The 21666-nt window shown below is 45.2% G+C and overlaps 2 protein-coding genes across 2 annotated transcripts in view; one reads left to right on the top strand and one right to left on the bottom strand.

Moving 5' to 3' along the window:
• Positions 1 to 1434: 1434 nt before the first annotated feature.
• UBE2L6 (ubiquitin conjugating enzyme E2 L6) lies at positions 1435 to 4821 on the bottom strand. Its single transcript, XM_066635046.1, has 4 exons — positions 4653 to 4821; positions 2744 to 2839; positions 2369 to 2555; positions 1435 to 2236 (listed from the first exon to the last, which is right to left on the bottom strand). The coding sequence occupies exons 1-4, from the start codon at positions 4680 to 4682 to the stop codon at positions 2082 to 2084; spliced, it is 468 nt and encodes a 155-aa protein (XP_066491143.1). The 5' UTR covers positions 4683 to 4821; the 3' UTR covers positions 1435 to 2081.
• Positions 4822 to 11891: 7070 nt separating this feature from the next.
• Positions 11892 to 21666, top strand: part of SERPING1 (serpin family G member 1) — a 34767-nt gene continuing 24992 nt past the window's right edge. The window contains exons 1-2 of the mRNA XM_066633196.1: positions 11892 to 11972; positions 12352 to 12424. Coding sequence (XP_066489293.1) covers positions 12365 to 12424 — 60 coding nt within the window. The 5' untranslated portion in view covers positions 11892 to 11972; positions 12352 to 12364. The remainder of the gene's footprint in view (positions 11973 to 12351; positions 12425 to 21666) is intronic.

Genomic DNA, 21666 nt, shown 5'->3' with positions numbered 1-21666 from the left:
AAAACCATTTGTACATGGAATGCCCCAGGATGGGCTGCTTATTAATTCCTTTATCCCTGCATCCTCTCATTGTACCAAACCATCTATCACATCCCATCACGCTACCATTCCCAATTTCTTCTCCTACTCTGCCTTTGTCTTGTTGTTCTCTAACCTCCCCATCCTCGTCCCATAGGATGAGGAGTCCCGAACCAGATGCCCCTCGGCTCCTGTCGGCTTTCCCCCAGGGATCAGTTTAAAAGCTGCTCTGCCACCTTTTTAATGTGCCAGCAGTCTGGTTCCATTCTGGTTCAAGTGGAGCCCGTCCCTCTTGTACAGGCCCCGCTTGCCCCAAAACATTCCCCAGTGCCTAAGAAGCTAAACCCCTCCTCCCTACACCACCATCTCATCCACGCATTGAGACCCCTGATATCTGCCTGCCTAGCTGGCCCTGCATGTGGAACAGGTAGCACTTCCAAGAATGCTACCTTTGAGGTCCTGGCTTTCAGCTTCCTACCTAATAGCCTAAATTTGGCCTCCAGGACCTCCCGGCTACACTTGCCCATGTCGTTGGTGCTGACATGCACCACAACTGCTACCTCCTCCCCAGCACTGTCTACCAGCCTGTCTAGACGAGAAGTGATGTCCGCAACCTTCGCACCAGGCAGGTAAGTCGCCATGTGGTCCTCATATCCGTCGCAACCCCCCCTCTCTATGTTTCTGATAATCGAATCCCCCACTACAAGAAGCCCCCGAACCCCCTCCCGCTGAGAAGTATCCTGAGTGTGTTCAGATACGGGCCTGTCCCCTGGAGAAGGGGTTCCCCCAAGGGATTGTTTCCCTCCTCTCCAGGATGACGTCCTCCAGCCCTGAAACTTCCCACCCGGGCAGCTGAGGAGCTGCATGCCTGAAGGTGGGACGAAGCCTGATTGTCCTCGGAAGTCTCCCCACGGTCCTTCTCTGCCTGCCTCCGCTTCTCCAGATCAGCCACCAAGGCTTCAAGGGAGCGGATGCATTCCCTGAGTCCCTGGAACTCCTTGCACAGAGGACACACCCATGACTTATGCCCCAGAGGCATATAGTTATACATGTGACACTCAGTGCAAAACACTGGATAGCCCCCACCCTGCTGCTGGCTATCTGACTGCATAGTTGATTTTGTTAGTTTGTTTAGGATTACTTAAAAACCCTTCACTGGTTTGCTGCCCTCTTCTCAAGGGAAGAGAAGGGCAGTGTCTGGGGCCCTAGCTTCCTCACCCTGCTGCTGAACTCGCACAGAGGCTGAATTCGCTGTGCCTCACCTGGTACTTTGTTCCCGAGGCACTTGGTTTCGCAGAGGCAACGCACGCTTCTTGCAGAGAGAAAGAAACATACAAAGAAAGAAAGAAACATACAAATGTTTATTATCATTAACATCATCACCATCCCAAACCAAAGTCTGGCCCTCTCAGGCCTGTTTCTCAGCTGATGCAGAGTTTGCCTCAAGGGCCTTCAGAAACCCAAGATTCCATTTGCTGATGTTCCTTTGCTGATGTACACTTGCAGGAATGGCTGACTTGGTCCAATTCATCTACTAATCCACTGGGATTGTGCATAAACCCAAAGTTATGCATATTCCCAAAGCTCCCCAGACAGCTAGGGGCACCGGCAGATACGCCAGTTGAGCATACAGGGCAGAAGGTCTGGTCTAGAGGGTAGAGCCTCCGTTTGCCTGAAGATAACAGATGAAGGTCGCCAGTTCGAGGCCATGGCAAGACCTTGAAGCAGCTGACAAGCCGAGCCAAGTTTTTCCATCTGCTCTTTGGCCGCCCTTCAAGTGAGATATGAAGGATTGTCAGCTTGCGTGGGAGGAAACTGGAGGCCAGAATGTGATACCAGATCATAAAAGGATCCATCTGAAATGTTGTAGTTCTTGAAAGACAGAACCTTTGTCACTTGTAAAAAATCCCTATAGGGATTTAGTGTAGCCTGCCTGTGTAAACCGCCTTGAAATAAAGTCTGAGGAGAAATCTGAAGACCATGAAAGGCGGTATATAAATTCCTATATTATATTATTATTATTATTATTATTATTATACACTGGTTGGAATGGGGGGGGGGAGTCACTCGCATGGCCGCTTCTCACTGAACATGCAGGTGTGATCTTCAGCCTTAGACAGGAAACGTTTCTTGTCCTTGTCAAACTCCTCAGCCAAAGCGGCACGCAGCGGATAGGCTGGCTCAGGCTTATTCACCAGCATTATCAGTGCCTGGATCACTGTGAAAGAGGGTCAAGAAAGTCAGAAACATAAACCATCCAATATCTTCAAAATCATCAGAGCTAGCAGGAAAGCCATAAGCTGACATGGCTCTCCCCCTCCCCTGTTAGGCATGTTCCTCCTCCTCATACCATGGTTTATCCTGGTGGTTGGATTCCAGTTCTCATCACTGATGATTGGCAAGCACACATGGCCCTCTTCATCCACATTGGGGTGGTAGATCTCAGTCTTGAATCTGACCTTAGGGGGCTTCAAGGGATACTCGCATGGAAAGCTGATCTCAATCCGAAAGGCACCTTTATTATATGGAGGCTCATCCTGGACAAAGGAAGGGGCAAGAGCCACAGTAGTAAAAACACACAGTGCTGCTCTTTAATAAGGCTCTAAAGATGTAGCATGAGGCAACAGCCTCACTCTACCCAATGTGATGCCTGACACACCACTGGCCATATATCACCTCTGAACCTATTCCAGCTCTCCTATATCCACAGCTTCCCAAGACTCACCGGCACTAAAAGTCCTTTCCAAAGGAGGACATTGGTCTTGTCCACTTCAATATTACGGAAGCAGCGGAACTCAGACCTCCTTATCTCGTCCAACTCCTAAAAAATGACAAAAGGCATGAGATATCTCCCAGCCCAATAGCGACAGCTGTTTTGCAAAACAGATTTCCACCAGTGCAGGGTCATCCATCCAACGAGTCTAAAGGATGCTTCTCTCTGGGCAGGGGTTATTTTTGTCTTTGTAACTTTGTTGAGCCCTGTCTCTTGGTAGGAAGGTCACAATGCCTGAATGGAATGTCCAACAAACACTTCCAGTTTCATCTTCTCTCAACGCGGCCCAGTCACACAAGGGAAGAAAAGTCAATAGAAGTTAGGCCTGTCTCTTCACCTCCACATGTCAAGGTGACTGGAGCCCTGTGAGGATGCTGGGTGCCCAGGGAAGATCTCTTCCCAGTTTAGCATTTGTCTATGCATAAAACACTGCAAGGGGTGTGTGGGTGCTAAAGAACACTGTGGTCGTGGGGCTTCCCAACACACTCACTGAGCTTCTCTTACAATGAATGTTTTTCACAGTTAGAGAACATCCAAATTGTTACTTGGGTCACTTGTCCAAAATGTTTTTTGCAGTATCTGTGTTTGAATACTGTGTTGTGCACTTCATGAAAATCAGTTAGATTATTATGCTTGCTAAAAATATATACCTGTACTGCTTTTCAACAAGAGTTCACAAAGCAGGTTACACAGCAGAAATGAATAAAAAATAGTTCTGATCAGATACTCTGTGAGGCCCTGCTCTATAGTTTATGATTTCTGTTACTCCCTTACTCAAGCCAGGTCCCTGCTGATTTATGGAAAACACATTAAACGTCTCCTAATCAAGAGAATTAGGAGGTCACTGACTTCTGAAAAGTATTCCAAAAGGAATGAGGCCTCTCTTAATTCAGTCCTGTCTCTACAACCTCTCTGAGTCTTGCTTTCCTTTTCTCCTCCACAAGCCTCCAAGCTAAGCATAATAGAAAGTGAAAGTATCAGAGAGCTGTTTTTCTGTAACTGGGGCTAATCTGCTGGCTGGCAGCCTTTTCTCATTCCAACCTTTTCCCTTCACACAGTGTCACACAGGTCTAGAATTAAAGCCAGCATCTCATGTACTAACTGGAGCTTTCTGAATTTCTTCTCCAAAGCAGCAGATGATTATCAAATTAACCCATTTTTGCCCAGGCTACATGTGTACACATTTGATCCCTGTTGCGTATATGCAACGTTGGGCAGAAATGGTTTAAACATGGTTGGTGAAGGATGCTTGTCAATGCCACGGGGGCTAAACAATTCAGAAATCAGAGCTGCAACTGCCACAAAAATTAACCACAGAAGATGCACCTAGGAATGCGGAATCCACAGCCCACCCCTCCCATTCATTAAAGATTCTCTCTAATGGGGCTTGGTTTTGTGGTGGATCACCTATTGGGGAGATGAAGGGACACGCTTTGGCTGCAATCCTGTACACACTTTCCTGGGAGTAAGCCACACTGGACTGAATACAGGACACTCTCTTCATCCCTGGGACAGAGCTGATGGTGCGACCCCCTTTTTTTTTCTGGGGGTCCCTCTATCCTGACCAGTGCCTGGCAAGCCACAGGTGAAACGTGGCATTCCAGATGCCCTGCGAGAAATGCATCTCCTGTCACTTCGCTGCTCAAGGCACAGGAGCCCTGCCAGGCAGAAAGGTGGCCACACGAGGCTATGATCGGGGATGGTTCCTGGGCCAAGCAAGGCGCCCGCCCTCTAGGAGCTGCATCCTCTGCCTGCAACTCCTTCCTCAACCGCATCCTCCTGCCTGCCCGCCCCCGGCACGCTCCTCTCCCCGCACTCCCCCCACTCCTCCGGATCCAAGGCTCGCTCACCCCCCACTTACCCTCGCCACTCGCCTGCTCGCCGTCGCCATCTTCCTGGGCAGCCTGGCCCGGAGCCGGCGGCGCAGAACCCAGCCCAGCGCAGTGGCTCTCCAGGCCACGCCCCCGCGTGTCGCTGGCCGCGGTGCACGCAGCCCCGCAGAGGCCAGGAGGGAGCGGGAGCAGCCTCCGTTCTCTGTCCCGGGCTCCAGAGAGAGGCTCCTGGGAGGGAAAGGGGGGGCTGGATCTCCCCACAGCCCGAAGCCAGGGGGCCTTTGCACCTCTTGCCAGTTCTGCTGCCTAAAGCCTGAATAACTAAACCTGGGCTAGAAGAGGTTCCGCACAGTTGTGAAAGCTCTTATGTACTATAGCCATTAACATCAGAGCTGTACTCTGTGTTAACTACCCCTGGATAGTTACCTATAGATAGCTAGATACCCCTGGTACCCCTACTACCGGAATTCCTACATCCCAAACCCATAAGCCTGGAAAGGGCAGTGAGGTGCCTTGGCTGCAATCCTATCCACACTTACCTGGAAGTAAGCCCCATTGCCTATAACGGGACTTACTTCCAAGTAACTTACTTACTGGGAAGTAAGCCCCATTGCCTACAATGGGATTTACTTTTAAGTAACTTACTTACCTGGAAGTAAGCCCCATTGCCTATAATGAGACTTTCTCCTAAATAACTTACTTACTTTGAAGTAAGCCCCATTGCCTATACTGGGACTTACTTCTAAATAACTTACTTACAGGAAGCAAGTCCCATTGCCTATAATGGGACTTACTTCTAAGTAACTTACTTATCAGGAAATAAGCCCTATTGCCTCTAATGGGATATACTTGCAAGTAGACATGCATAGGATTCAGGCCCAATCCTGTCCAATGTTCCAGCACTGATACAGTTGCAATGCAACCCCAAGGTAAGGGCAAAAATGTTCCTTTACCTTGAGGAGGTCTCTGTGACTGCCCCCCACCATCACAGAATGTGAACCCTGTTGGCATGGCTGCATCAGTGCTAGAAAATTGGATGAGACTGGGGCCCTTGGACCACTCATTAACATCGAACATGTTGTTAGTTAGTTATTGAAAATATGTCCCATTTTTTGACCATCAGGTCCTCACGGCAGATTGCGACACTTAAAAACACAATTTTAATCATTCTACAAGAGGAGGGAGGAGCCACATGCTCTCCGTTTGGGGGCCTTGGTCAGAATGTGAGTATGAGAAGGTGGTGAAGGAAATTCATCTTTCTCCGATGCATATTCTTGGTTTTCATTTCTTCAGTTTCCTTCTAGGAAATTAAACATGAGCAGCTCTTTCAAAGAAAGTTTCCAGCCCTTGTGAAGTTGACACCATTCCTTCTTAAGTGAAAGCAGTGTGCGTATGCTCTGAAGTCAGATGCTGTGAGTCAATAGAGAAAGGACGTGTGGCTGTGCTAGTCTCCCCAGATAGACACTTAATGCATTTGTGTGGATCCTGCATGACTTTAGACTTAGGCACCCACAAGTCACCCAGCCTGTGCAGAAGTAGCTATTCCTCAATGACAATGAACTGAGCAGAACACTTTATTGTAGCATCTTTCTGGATAAGTGTATGAAGTTGTGTCTATGTTTTTCCCAAAAGCCTCCAAAAGCTGGCTGTGAAGCAGTTTGAGGGATACCTAACTCATCCCTTCCCTCCCACCACTACCACCACAGTCCTTGGTTGAGCTGTTCTTGCCATTGTGTCTTGTCCTTGTTGCTACCTACATATCAAATGCATACAGAACAGTGGGGAACATGTTAAGGGTTGTTCCTCAAGGCTGCTACATTGTAACCTAACTTTGTTTTAAACTGTTTAGCAGTGTTGCATATTTATACAGAAGTACATGTCACTGAGTTTAGTGGGGGACAGTTTACTCACTGTCCTTCCAAGTAAGACCAATATCCTTAAATAGCATGGCTTCTAACAACAAAATTGTAGCTTTGCAAGGGTGTGAAGAGTGGTCTTTTTTAGTGAGATGCAATCCAATCCTAAACATGTTTCCTAAGAATTAACCTCGAGTAAGTTCAGCAAAATGTAGTCCTTGGTAAGTAAATACAAGTGGGAGGGGCCTGTCCCTCCTAGAAATACAGTTCCCAGAGTTCCTAGAAAGGATAGCTAAACCACCAGCATCCTGAAGACATTTCCCATACCTATGGTGTCATTACAGTCTCCCCAGCCTACGGCCATAAATGCCACAGGAGGAGTTGGGCACTGGCTGACGGACAGATCCTTGGGGCACACTGCTTTTCACCTCTCTCCATTGTGAAAATTGCCCATTGACACCCACTCTCTGTTTCCTGGTGACTTGTTGATCTTTAATTTATCAATGAGGTGTCCCCACTGTCTAAGATGACATGGGGGACATGCCCCCCAGAGAGTAGGGGATTATTTACTTCATTTCTTTGAATAAGGGGCACCAAGAAATACCAGTTTGATTCTCCCATTTCTCTGCTTGTTGGGGGAGGAGGATGAAATTATTGATCTTATTAAGAATAGTTCAATGCTACTTTTCAAATCAATAGAACAAAGTGGTTTGCAGGAAAAAAAATTCAAACTAATGATTCATTCAAAAGTGAATTCCCTCAGCATTCAATAGAACTTACTCCCAGGTAAACTGTAGAATTGCAGTTTTAAAGAAGAATGCACATGAATGAAAAAATTTTCAGTTGATATTTTGTTGCATATAACTATGCACTGGGATGTGGCTATCTTTACTATTACTGCAGGTTATAATGCAGTGTCTGCCCATCCAAATGCAGCACTATACCACCGCACTCGTGCAAGCGCATTGTAATCCAGAAGTTTTTTGAAGAGCTTCCCACATGGCAGCTGCAACCTAAAAAGACATGGAGGTATGCAAAACAAGCTGACAACACTGAAAAACTGTTGCCACAGGACAATAGCTGAGAACCAGCATAGCAAATCTTCACTTCTAAAAAGAGAGGGACCAGGGCATGAATGCCTTCTTTTTAGAATTTAAGCACTGCCCCCACCTTTTCACACAGCATTCTGAGAACACAAAAACTCTTCTGAAATTTTAAAAGCGCTGGTACTCATTAAGTTTCACCATTATGTTCAGGAAGAAAAGGGAGTTTGCTTCGTGTGTGTGTGCATGTGGGTGTGGGGAGACTGGCATTAATGGAAACCTGAGCTTTTGAATAAAATTATACTTCATAACATGAAAAACCAATGTTTTGTCAGTTTAGAAAAAAATGAGAATAAAACCATGAGGGGTCATAGTCCTGCATCTCTACAGATAGAGATAGCATCAGAAATTGACCAGGTGGGGCACTGGCCAAGGGTCCAAACCCATCAGAGGGACCATCTAGCTGGGTTGACCCCTGAAAGCTTAATATCTGTGGCAATGGTAGCACACAATGCACCATCAGGGGATAGGCATGGGTAGCTTGGGGAGCCCAGTCCAGGATTTTTCCCCAAGGCCCTCAGCATCCTGGTGCTGGAACTGATTATAGACAGCCACAGTAGTCTCATACATGTCTGTTCTGCTTACTGACAGGGCATCGTAGGGGATCTGGTAAGAAAAAGGAGTTCATACCAAAGCGTACAAATAACTAACAATGACCTCTTGTTAAACCATCCCACCTCTCTGTCACCCCATTTCCTTCTTGTCTGCTGTGTTTACAATCTATCTCTTTACAGTACAAAACAGGTTCTCGTTAGATACTTTTTTGCAAAGTCTACTGTAATAGATGCATCTCAACCTGTCCTCATTCAGGACTTCAGTCACAGGACGGCAGGTGGTTTAATTCTAAAGATGCTGGCTCTTTTAAAGCATGCTCTTCTATGCTCTTCTATGCTCTTTTGAAGCATAGAATAGAAGGTGTATAAAACTATATTCATGTTGTTCTTTTGCTGGCAAGATATTTGCCCTAAGGTCAAGTCAGGTGCCTCCATAGAAAGCAAAGAGCCACACATCAACCTTACACCATCCAGACACAAATGCCCTTACTGTCCCAGGCAGCAAGATGCATGTAGAAAAATGCATACAACTTGCACTTGGGTAACAATGCACATTTGCTTCCAATCGATTATTCCACAGATAAATAGAAATATATTTTGCTTCTGCCACACAATGTCCCCCAGGACACACTGTCACTTTCTTCTTCCAGAAAATCCAGACAACATGGTCTTTGGAGAGAAAAAATGTACCACAAACATAAAATCATGTAGAACAAAAGGCTAGAAGAGAACCCTTCAATCCCAGATTATTAGATCCATGATGGCATTTGCTGGTATTGTCATATTTCAACTATTAAAGTGAGGATGAAGTAAAGCTGTACGATTTTAGCAAGAGTCACTTTCTACAGTTCAAATACCACCAAAGACTGCTGGCTGGAAAGACTACCAGATACAGCCTTATAATCTGTTTGATCATCTCAGAGGTCTCATTATGGGTGAAATGTCTCCTCTAGGCTTGCCAGTGTGCCAAAATGGATTCTGTCCCTCCAGTTTCTTTTTCAGGCCAGCGGTAGCCAAAGTTAATCACAGGCTATCCTGAGGCTGCTGTTGAGCTCCATCTCTACATCTCTGAATTGTGCCCCAGTACCAGACGCTTTCCCTCCTGTTTTCCAAGGGTTTGCACTCTTGTGTTATCACTAGGCCATACCTAGTGATAACCTTGGGTTTTGGGATACATTTAACCAAGCCGCCCTAATCACAACAGTGCAGTACACATTTTAAACAATTGAAAGCTAGTTATAGCAAACATGCTTGCTTTTTTAAGGCACTCCTGAAATGCCACACAATGCCACACAATGGGGTGGCATTTTTGAGAAGTCTTTGCAAGATCCAGAAGGTGAGCCAGAATGGCCCTGCAAGCATGAAGATTCTGTATGTAAACACAGCTGGTTCCCAGCCCACATCTGCATTTGAGGTGCAGTTTTTCCTGGTCTGAAGATGAAACAAGAAAGCCCTGCCTGTTGAATTACTGCCTGTCACACCCCTTAGAGGCAAAGGAGCCCTAGCTGAGAGAGAACTGTCTCAGGGCCTAATCCTATCAAATTTTCCAGCATTTTGCAATGCAGCCCCAAGGTAAGGAAACAAATGTTCCCATACCTTAAGGAGGCCTCTGCGACTGTTGCCCCACCACAAGATGCAGTGCATGCCCCACTGGCATAGTTGCACTGACATTGGAAAATTGGATAGGATTGGGTCCTCAGTCCTCTGCATTCAGCACCTCTAATCCTTACAGCTCCCATTTTATGAGCATTCTACCCAGCATTATGACTTTTGCGGGCACTAGGCACTTTTGCCTTTGTGGCCCCTGCCACCATAATATCAAAAATATTTTTGATTCAACTATAAATACTTCAACTTTTTCTGTTTTAGGCAAAATGTAAGAAATTTCCATGGACCCTAAAAGTTTCTTTTTTTTTCCTGATGTGAGAAAAAAATTAAAACATTTTCTTTGACCCTAAAGTTTGTTTTGTTTTTTTTAATTTTAAAAGAAATTAAAACATTTTAATGGGCCTCTAAAAGTATCATGAACCCTAGGTACTGTGCCTACTGTGCCTCATGGGTTCATCAGCCCTGATTTCACTCACCTCAGTCCCTTGCTGCTCTGCACAATAAACAGGGACAACCTGACTCACGGACACAATGCTAGTTGGCCAAGGGTCGTCTCACGCCATACCTTCTTTTGGAGGTGGGGGGGGCCTCCCCTGAGCTTCCTGTTTGATTCCAAAGTGCTGAACTGAAAGGAGAAGGCATGTCCCCCGTGCAGTGTTTATCTCCCAGAAAAAGTTCTTCAAGTTCGGCAGAAAACAATACCCATTAATTTGAAAGTTCACCTCCTGAGCCTGGGAACTACAAGGAGTAACTCTCTGTAATTAGGGGTGAGAGGAATGCACCTTCCAGATGTGCAGGGGCCACTTTGAGCAACTGTTACTCCATACTTTGAAGAATTCATCCCTGAGGCGGAAACTGAGCACAAGTGAAGCCTGCCTGAGTGGCAATTTATTGATTTGAATTAAAATATTTGACTACTGCAAGGCAGGCACTTGAAGAACCCAATATCATATTAAAAGAGCACAATAAAACTCAGTGAAAATAAATTCAATAGTATGAAAAGAAAATTCACTGCACTAAACAGTATTAAAACAGTTATGTAACTAATAGGGAGTAGAATAGCAGCCCAATCCTAACCAGCATAGGAGCGGTGACTCCAAATGGTTACCCCTGGATTCTGTGCTGGATCCAAGCAGGCTGGAGGTCTTCTTGGGGGAAAGGGGCATTAATCCCTTTACACCAAGTAAAGCCCCAGCCTGATCAATGGGGCTTCTCATCCTGGGCCCATCCCTCCCCTGTTCTGCCCTCCCCCCACCCTGAAATGCCTCCCCATGCCCTCCCGCCACCTTCCCCATGCTGCTTGGCACTAACCTGCTTGGTGGCGGCAGCCAGGGGTTGATCTGCGATGTCAACAGGGAGGCGCAGGCCTCTCCACCAGCGCTGGAGCTGCAGTGCCGGCAGTAAAGCAGCCTAGGATCAGGCTTCTCATCAGCATAAACGTAGGTCCCCAAGTTTAAAAAGAATAACTACCACCAAAACAGCAGAAGTAATAGAGCCAGTCAGTCTTACCTCTGGGGCAAAGTATTTCCATAACTAGGCTGACACAGCAGAGAAAGCCTCACATGTCACCAACAAATGCACCCCCTGCCAAAGATAGTATGTGAAAGGTGGTACATGCAAGAAGGCCCTCTCAGTTGTTCTCAGGGGTGGTCCAGACTAGTATCTTGAACTGCACCTTGAAACAGACTAGCAACCAACGCAGCTGACAAAGCAGAGGAATGGTGTACTTTCCATGCATTATGCAAGCCTGCAGTCCTAGTGGGGGAAATGGGCAACTTCCAAGCATATGCAAACCGTGTATACCGCACACTTGTGGTAAACGTGTACCACACAGTTGTATGATCACTACACTAAACCCATGATCATTGCATGGGGTTCACACAGTTATTTCCAACCATGGAAGTTACTTCCAACACATGTGAAGTGGCTACTTGTTTGAAAACTTGTCATCAGACAGGCATGCTGTGCCAAAGTTATCTTTCTTTCCTGTTTTAGTATCTCCTCCAGTCAGGCCTATGCCCATTGTCTCCCCCCTCCCCCCCCCATGATTTACGGGAATTCTCATCTAATCAGCAATCAATCCTTCTTAATTTTTAACTGACCACTGCCTGCAGCCAGCCAATGGGATGTAAGCCCCCCCCTTCCTTCCCCTTTCCCTGAAAGCAGCCCTAGATAAGGAATGTCACAACAGCCTGGTGCTACGGTGTGAAGAACTTAGCACATAGAAGGTAATTTCTTGGTCTCTTATTTTTCTTAAATTTAAGCATTTCTTATGCCTTTTTTTCTTTTTGGGAGTTTTTCTTATTTCATCACATCTTCTAAGCAGCTGGAGCTGGGAAATGGAATTCCCCTCAAGATACTGAAAGTAATGTTTTGCTAAGGCATGTGATCAGAGATTGCGAAAAAACGGGAGAGTGGAATCTGCAAAGGAGCCAGAGAAGGAGGGAAATTAGTTAAGTTTGGGACTAAATACATTTCTAGAGTGGGCATTCTTCAGAATTCCTCCAGTGAGGAACTGCCTGAGGACCTTACAAGAAGAAAGGCTTGGGAACCAATAAACATAGTCACTTTCTCTTGGGATTAAACAGAAGTATATTTGTTTGGCAGGCTCCCTGCCATCATGAAGACCTGGCTGATCCTCATATACCTGGCCATTTCTGTGATACCAAGTATCTCACAGGTAAGTAGCACTTATTTGCATCCCATTACACCCCTTCCAAATGAAGGCTTTCCCCAGGAATGAGAGGCATGTTTTAAACATTGCTTAAACTCAGAGCTGTGTGCATGGGCTTGGTAGTCACTAGTGCATTGGCTTGCCAAGCTATGGACATCTGAGTTACAGAAGGCTGCACTGGCATTTTTGCACAGGCCAGTATATCCTTCAGTGGTGCTTTCATGCAGGGAAGATAGTGCTGTGGCCAGCGAGAACCAGACATTTCAAATTAAGTATGTTTTTACTTAAGTACAGACCCCTAGAACCTAACCTGTACTTAAGTAAGGGATTTCTTACTTGTGTATTCTAGAATTCTTCTCTATTAGAATTCTAGTATTCCTGTTTTTTGGTATGATAATTAATTCTGTGTCTGTGACACACAGAGAAATGACTGCCCACAAGGCCATGAGATCAGCTGAAACAGTCACCAGACAGCAGATTGGTGGGGGGTGCCCATCTCTGCCCATTTGCTTGCCTCCACGGCTCCTCCTTGTCCTTCTACTGTCTGGACTGGAAAAGGAAGCAGGGCTACAGAGGAGAAGCAGACGTGAAGGGGAGGAGAGTGCTGAGCTAGAACACTGGGGAGTGGAAGGAGCAGAGGTTGGCACATCATTGAGTAAGAGGGGCCAGCATTTGACATGCTGCCTCTTAGGCTAGACTTGATGGTGCCATATCAAGATATCCTGGGAAAAAATGCCCTCCTTTTCCCTGTGAGAGGGCCCCTGCAGGCATCGCATAGCCATCTTGTAATTAATAAATTATATGTAATTAATTATATGCCCCACATTTTTCTTAGATGTCCTACATTCGGGGGTTCTTCTCCTTCTTTGTGGTTATGACATCTGGTCATCCTGGGAGATATGCAGAGCTAAGTGATGTGGAGGTCTCCAGTTCAGGGACCCTGCAATCACCAATACTGCTTTGCTGGCCAGGAAAGGGTGGACAGTTAGGCTTCTAGAATTTATCTAGCCCTAGATGTTTCAGTAGCTTCAGACTCCATGCCAATAACTGCAGGCCAAGCACCGGGACTGATGTTATATCCTTATCTACTCCTTGTATCTAAATCAAATTTTGTAGTACAATGCCAGCACCAAGCTGCTGGGAGCCGTGGGCAAAGTGGCACTCCCCTGTCTGCCTGCTGATGGTACACTGAGTGCTACTACTGCCTACTGCCACCAGTACTGGGGGTTCAGGAATATGCCTGGCCAGAGGGACCCACGATCAGTGCCCAGTTACCCATCTTCTGATGCCAAACCTCCTGTGGCCTACCTATGGTCCCAATGCAATCACATGCAGACCCATAATACAGTCCCAAATAGCTCACTGGAGTTGATCCAAGACTTAGGCCCTGAGGTATACCCCGATATTTACCATCTCCTGTCTCAAACTATAAGTAGAATATTTTCTAGGATGGGGTAAATCACAATGCTAACCAACATTCATTTGCCTATTAAGGGTGGCAGGTATCAACTGCTAATGTAATCCATTGCAAATTTAGGTAAAAGAACCCCCAAAGTACTGCAAACTCAAATGGCTTATCTGTAGGCCACCAGATTATTCCTGCCTTCTATTAGCCTTCGGCATCTTATGGCTCAATCCAAACCTGCACTGGAGCAGGCAAGCCAGGAGGCTTGCACTGCATCCAACGCAGGTTGGTTGGGTGCAGCGGCTCAGCCACGGGCAAGGGGAAACTCTTCCCCTTACCCCTGGGTAAGGGCTGCACGCCCCAATGGGTCTCCTCAGACCTGCACCACCTCTGGAGGTGGCACAAGTCCGAGGAGAGTGGAGCGGCTGGAAGCATCTCCATTCTCTCCAGGGACGGAGGTTGGGATCCGGCATAACCGCCGGCTCCCAGCCCCGCCCCTGGCTCCCCGTGCACCCACCCCTGGGGCCACCCATTGCCCACCCTCCCCCACCCAGAAACGCCCCCTCCTGCCTCCTCCCTGCCCCACGCCTACATTTGCCACTTGTGTCGACACAAGCACGCTGACACAAGCAGTGGTGCGGGAGCCGCCGCGGAGGCTTTTGCCTGCCTCCGCGCATCGGTGCATCTAAATGCACTGACGCGGCTCGCATCCACGGAGGCACAAACGTGCTTTACGGCAAGTTTGTGACCCTCCTGTGCCGTCAGGCATAAAGCACCTTTTGGATTGTGCCCTAAGAAGCTACAGCCAACAAGAGCAAGGAAACTTAAGTTATGCTTATTTTTCAAAACCTCAGGGCAGGTTAAGCTGCAGTGGCAGCTCATCATTCAGCAGTCTGAGCTTGCCGTCATTTATTCGTCATTCTTGAAAAGGGCAAAAGAAACCCCCCAATCCATCCTTAAAATTAACATAAAAATGCACAGCCAGGCATTTGTTTTTATTCTTAACTTGATTTTGAGGTTGTGTTTGAAGCCAGGACCACTGCATTGGCATGGAAAACAATTCAGAGCATCAAACAAGCAGCTGCACTGTGACAAGCTGGAGAAGAGGTGGTGGTGGAGGCAATCCAAAACTGGCTGGCTGGCTGGCTGGCTGACTGCTGGGGCACGGATTGGGCAGTCGCAGGAGTTCCTCATCAGCCTTCTCTTCTGTGCCATTTCTAGAGTCAAACTGCATGTTACTTTAAAGATGTGCATTTTAAGTGTACACTTGGGGTTTTTCTTTCTTTTCTTTTTTTAATGTTTAATAGCAGCCAAAGCAGTCCTTTCCTCCTCCTTCATGGAGACACTGGTGTGCACAGAAAAGGGCCTTAACATGCTATAGACAAGGGGTGCCCAAATCCCAGCCCAGGGGCCACTTGCGGCCCTCAGGGATTCCCAATGAGGCCTGCGGGGAGCCCCCAGATTCCAATAAGACTCTGGCCCTCCAGAGACTTGCTGGAGCCCATGCTTGCCCGACGCGAGTGCTCTCAGGATGAGGGTGACTGTTCAACCTCTTGCATGAGCTGTGGGATGAGGGCTCCCTCCACTACTTGCTGTTTCACATTTGTGATGCAGCAGTGGCAGTGAAGGAAAGACCGGCCTTGCTTTGCACAAGGCCTTTTATAGACCTTGAGCTATTGCAAGACCTTCATTCATTCATAGAAGTTCCATCTCTAATATACTAATTTATGTAAATTTATTCAAATTTGAAATGTGAATTAATTCTTTTTTCCCCTGGCTCCCTACACATTGTTAGAGAGATGATGTGGCCCTCCTGCCAAAAAGTTTGGACACCCCTGCTATAGACCAAACCCAACTGAGCCGCCCCACAGCAGATATTTGCTCAAGAAGCAACGCTCTTGTTGGTGCTTGCTGAGACACTGCTAGCCAGTCAGGTCAAAGAATTCCTCCTCTTTAAATTGCAGGGAGGATTGGGTTACACTGGGTGGGCAGGAATATAAGATAGAATTGTGGGTGCTTCTTATGGGACTGAGGAGAAATGAATCTTGTGGGGAACTGATTGAAGAATAATGAATTTGGGGGAGGGTGTGGTTGGGTAATGAATTTGGAAGAATTGATTTAGGAGGATAAACTGATTTGAAGATAATATGGAGCAAAATATGGATGAAATATTAGTATGAAAAAATAAATGAATTGAAAGGATATTGATGTGGGGTCGGATATGGATGGGATAGTAATTAGTAGTGGGGTGTAAATTCATTGAATAATTTTGGGGGGATGCCTTAAATGGGAAACCAATTGGTTTGTCTTCTGTGGAATGGGGTTCTGGTACAACAGCAAATTAGGATGAAAAAGAATGATTTGGTGTTTCAGGAATCTTACCCAACTGAGCCTTATAATGTTTCTTATGTAAGTTACTTGTGACATCTGTGAAATGGGTATTCTGTTGCAATAGCAAATGTGCCATTAAAGGAATGATTTGGTTTTTGGGGGATCAGATCCCATCCCTGCCTTTATTTCATTTCTGGCCTTTAGTAATCCACTGAAGCCACAGAGTCCAGAACTCTTTTTCCAACAGAGGTGAGCTAAATGCCTCTGGGAAGCAAGGCATGAGAGCACCACTATTCCTGTTTTTGTCCCCAGCTTCTGCTATTATTCAGAGAGGGATGTGTGTTATATATGGTTATGCAAATGCTATCTTTCTGCATGAGAGAAAGCAATGAGTCATCATCTGTAAAGCTTTGGTATTTTGTTCCCCTTATCTCAGTGTTTCTCAACCAGTTGTAGTCATATCTCTGGTGATACCTAAGATGGCATCTGGTGGTACTTGTGGGATCCCCAGACACCTACTGCCTGGCAGTGAGACCAGCAAAACAATGCAACAAGCAGCGATAGGAAGTTTGGCTCAGTACGCAGAGCTCAAGTATGCACTTTTTGCATGATCAAAAATACCCTCCTGTCCGTCCTAAGCCTGGTGTTGGTTGCATTGTATCTGATCCTCCACTCCAGAAGTAACTGGTGATGACATCATCGCCAGTAACGTCCAGTCATACTTCCAATAGGTAAATGATGTGAAGTGGTACAGCAGGGGACAAATGTTAAGAAACACTGTCTTATCAGATATGCTGATGTTTTATAGAAAGTCTTCTACATGCTTAATTCCTTTATCACATATTGTAATATGTATCATACATGACATGACATGGTCTGTGGCTTGACTCATGTTCTTAATGCATCTGCTCACTCGGTATGTAGGTTATTTGCTTTTTGCCTGTGACACAGATGTAGTCTGGACTGTATTTGTCTATGGGGACTGATACCATGTATGAACAGTATTGCTCGGTGGCAGGGAGCTTCTGTCAGAAAATGCAATAGCTGTATACCTTAGATCAAGAGGGAGTTTTATGTGGGTTCCACCTCTCCATCTATCCAATTCCATCTGGATGGATGGATTCAAGTGATTTTTTGAGAGAGACTGGAAGTGCATAATGCATACCAGGTGAATCTCCTGCATGGTCTTGCTCCTTGATTGTGCCTTCTAATGGTCTTTGATAGACAACTGGCAGCAAATACATTTACTTGAAGGTTTAGCCTCCTTTTTGCCATGCTCTCCTGTATCAAACAGGTGATAGATAGTAAAATAACTGGGTTTCTTCAGTTAGGAGTGTCTGGTGGTCCAGATTAGTTTGCTTTTTCACCTGGAATCAATAGCACATCATTTTTAGATGGAAGTACTTGCTGAATTAGTTATTTGTCTTAAAGCAAGAACCCTAATCAGAACACAGTTTCTGTTTAAATAGATTACAACACACAGTTGTAATGGAGATTAATCTAAAGGAGATGCATTTCTCTACAACCTTTTGCATGAAGAAGGTGGACTATGACAGAACAAACGAAGCTGGGACCCCTCTTCCCATTCAAGATGCTGAAACTGAAGAAGCTGAGGAGGAGAGGACCATTGCCACCCATAGCCAGGATTCTGAGAAGGGAGTGCTGACATGGTTCTGGAGCTTTGTCAAAAAAGTGTGACTGGTAATCTGGATTAGATTGGAAATTACTTATTTCACTTTCATGGCCAGTCCTATGATGCTTTTTCAAAGCATCTAGTTCCAAAATACATCTTTAAAGGTTGGCTGCCAACACCGGTTGACTAATGTATTCATCCAAGAGCTAGAAGCCAACCAGATAAAAACACAGTTCCTGGTTCAATTAGTATATTTATGGCTATGGGAGACAGCACTACAAAGATGAATGGTGTGATGGAGGTTGATTTCACCACAACTCTGTGTATCAAAGAAGTGGTAGATGCCAGTATAAAGGAACCTGGATGGATCCCTTCTTCCTTTTCAGAAACCTGACAGAACTGAAGACCCTGAACATCAGAGAGCTGTGGGCACCGAGAGCAAGGCTTCCAAGAAAGGAATGCTGGCACGGTTCTGGAGTTTCGTGAGCAAGGTGTGACTGGTAATCTGGATTAGAACAGCCATCACTTCACTTTCATGGCTAGTCAGACAATAAATCTTTAAAATTTGGCTGCCAGCATCTGTTGACTAATGTATTCACCAAGAGCTAGACTCCTACCAGATCAAAACACAGATTCATGCTTATGGCAGACAGCACTACAGAGATGAATGATATAGCAGAGATTTATTCCTCCACAACTCTGTGCAACAAAAACCGGTAGATGCCAGTCTAAAGGAAGCTGGATCCCTTCTTCCTTTTCAGAAACCTGAGAGGACTGAAGACCCTGAACATCAGAGATGTGGACACTGAGATTGAGGATTCCAAAAAAGGAATGCTGTCACAGCTCTGGAGCTTTGTCAAAAAGGTGTGATTAGTGATCTAGATTAGAATGGGAATTCCTTTATTTTCATGGCTAGTTCCAGAATATATCTTTAAATCTGGGCTAGTCCCACAACGCATCTTTGAAGTTTGGCTGCCAACACTTGTTGACTAATGTATTCACCTGAGAGCTAAAGCCCAACCAGATCAAAACACAGTTTCTGGTTAAATGAGGAGGGTATTTATGGTTATGGCAGACAGCACTATAGTGGAGATATATTTCTTCACAACTCTGTGCATCAAAGAAGCGGTAGATGCCAGAATAAAGCAAGCTGGATCCTGTCTTCCTTTTCAGAAAACTGGGAGGACTGAAGACCCTGAACATCAGAGGGTAATGGAAACCGAGAGGAAGGATTCCAAGAAAGGAATGCTAGCACAACTCTGGAGTTTTGGGAGCAAGGTGTGACTAGCAATCTGGATTAGAATGGGAATTGCTTCATTTTTACAGCTAGTCTCAACAAGACATCTTTTTTAGCTGGAATAATATAATATAATATAATATAATATAATATAATATAATATAATATAATATAATATAATATAATATATACAATATTTACAGAATATATACAGAATCCCTTCTTTCCTGGGGATTTAAAAGCTTTCCTCTTCCTTGAAGAGTTTCGGTGCAGAATAAACTCAGGAGGTCTGGTCTAGAGGGTAGAGCCTCCATTTGCCTGAAGATAACATCCACAAGGTCGCCAGTTCGAGGCCACCGGCACCGTGCGACCTTGAAGCAGCTGACAAGCTGAGCTGAGCTATTTCCATCTGCTCTGAGCGTGGGAGGATGGAGGCCAGGATGGAGGCCAGATCAGAATGAAACATCTGTATTTGTTGTGGCTCTTGAAAGATAGAGCCTTCTTTCAATTGTAAAAATCCCTCCGGGGATTTAAATTAGCCTGCCTATGTAAACCGTCTTGAATAAAGACCAAGAAAGGCAGTATATAAATACCTGTATTATTATTATTATTATTATTATTATTATTATTATTATTATTATTATTATTATTATTATTATTATTATAAAAACTTTTCAGTTTTGTGTAGCTTTTCTGTGTAGCTAGGGCAGGTAGAAAGAGGTGGACTCACTTTTAGAATGTATACTGCTTTCTGGCGGCTGCTTTCTCTGCCACTTTTATAGGTGCGAATGGTGTTTTCCTTATGAATGCTGCTTGCACATTCACCAGAAAACTACAAGCTAGTCAGCCTAACATCTGTTCCAGGTAAGATTATGGAAAGCCTCATCAAAGATAAAATCTTAAAACAGATAGAAGAACAAGGTTTGCTGAGGGAGAATCAGCTTGGCTTTTGTAAATGTAAGCCTTTCCTTAGAATTCCTTAGAATTTCCTTAGAATTCTTTGAAAAGATCAACAGGAATGTGGATGTGGGCAAACCCGTGGATATTATATGTTGGATTTTCAGAAGGCATTTGACACAGTTTCTCATGAAAGGCTGCTCAAAAAACTTCATAGTCAGGGAATAAGAGGGCAGATCCTCTCATGAATTAGGAACTGGTTGAGGATCAGGAAACAGAAAGTAGGTGTCAATGGGCAATTTTCACAATAGAGAGAGATGAAAAATGGTGTGCCTCAAGGATCTGTCCTGGGACTGGTGCTTTTCAACTTGTTCATAAATGACCTGGAAACAGAGTTAAGCAGCAAGGTTGTGGACAACACTAAACATTTCTGGGTGGTGAAAACCACAAGGGATTGTGAAGAGCTCCAGAAACTGGGAGAATGGGCATCAAAATGGCAGATGTGACATTTAGTGTAAAGTAATGCACATTGGGGCAAAAAAAAAAAAAAAAGACAATACAAAACTTCACATATAGGCTAATGGGTTCTGAGCTGTCTGTGACAAATCTGGAGAACTTGGGGTGCTGGTGGATAGCTTGATGAAGGTGTTGACCCAATGTGAGGCAGCAATGAAGAAGGTTAATTCCAGGCTTGGGATAATTAAAAAAGGGATTGAGAATAAAACAGTCAAGATTATAATGCCATTGTACAAATCGATGGTAAGGCTGCACCTGAACTATTGCGTACAGTTCTTGTCACCACATCTCAAAAAGGATATAGTGGAAATGGAAAAAGTACAAAAGAGAGTGACTGAAATGATTACTGGGCTGGGGCAGCTCCCTTGTGAGGAAAGGCTATGGTGTTTGAGTCTCTTCAGTAAAAAGATGCCTGAGGGGGAATATGATTAAGGCTGCAATCCTAACCTACTTTCCAGCACTGACATGACAATGCAACTCTAAGGTAAGGGAAGAAACATTGCCTTACCTTGAGGTGGCCTCCATGACTACCCCCCAACTGCAGGATGTAGCACATGCCCCAGTGGCACAGCTATGCCAGTGCTGGAAAGTTGGTTAGGATTGCGCCCTAAGACATACAAAATTATTCAGGGATGGATAGAATGGATAGAAGGATGTTCTTTTCCCTCTCATATAACACCAGAACCAGAAGACATCAACTAAAATTGAATGTTAGGAGAGTTAGAACAGACAAAAGAAAATATTTCGTTACCCAGCATGTAGTTAGTCTGTGGAACCCTTTGCTATAGGATGTGGTGGTGGCATCTGGCCTAGATGCCTTTAAAATGCATTGGACAGTTTTGTGGAGAAAAAGTTCATCACAGGTTACAAGCCAAGACGTGTATGCACAATCTCCTGGTTTTGAAAGTAGGCTACCTCAGAATGACAGATGCAAGGGATTGGCACCAGGATGTAGGTCTCTTGTTGTCTTGTTTGCTCCCTGAGGCATCTGGTGGGCCACTGTGCAATCAGGAGGCTGAACAAGACGGGCCTTTAGTCTAATCCAGTGGGATTCTTCTTATGTTCTTATGTTCCAATGATAAGTAATAGCGCAGCATTTCTAACTGAACTGTAGTTATTTAACAATGCAGTGAGACAAGACATGTTGATTTTGTTCAAGCCATTCAAAGAGAGTCAGTTTTTCTGATTAATTCTAATCACTGGATCCAGTTGCCCTAGAATCTCCCTTT

The sequence above is a fragment of the Tiliqua scincoides genome, chromosome 1 (assembly GCF_035046505.1).
Source record: "Tiliqua scincoides isolate rTilSci1 chromosome 1, rTilSci1.hap2, whole genome shotgun sequence".
Lineage (NCBI taxonomy): Eukaryota > Metazoa > Chordata > Lepidosauria > Squamata > Scincidae > Tiliqua > Tiliqua scincoides.
Note: the sequence above shows the minus strand (reverse complement) of the source record. Positions and strands in the feature narration are given on the sequence as shown.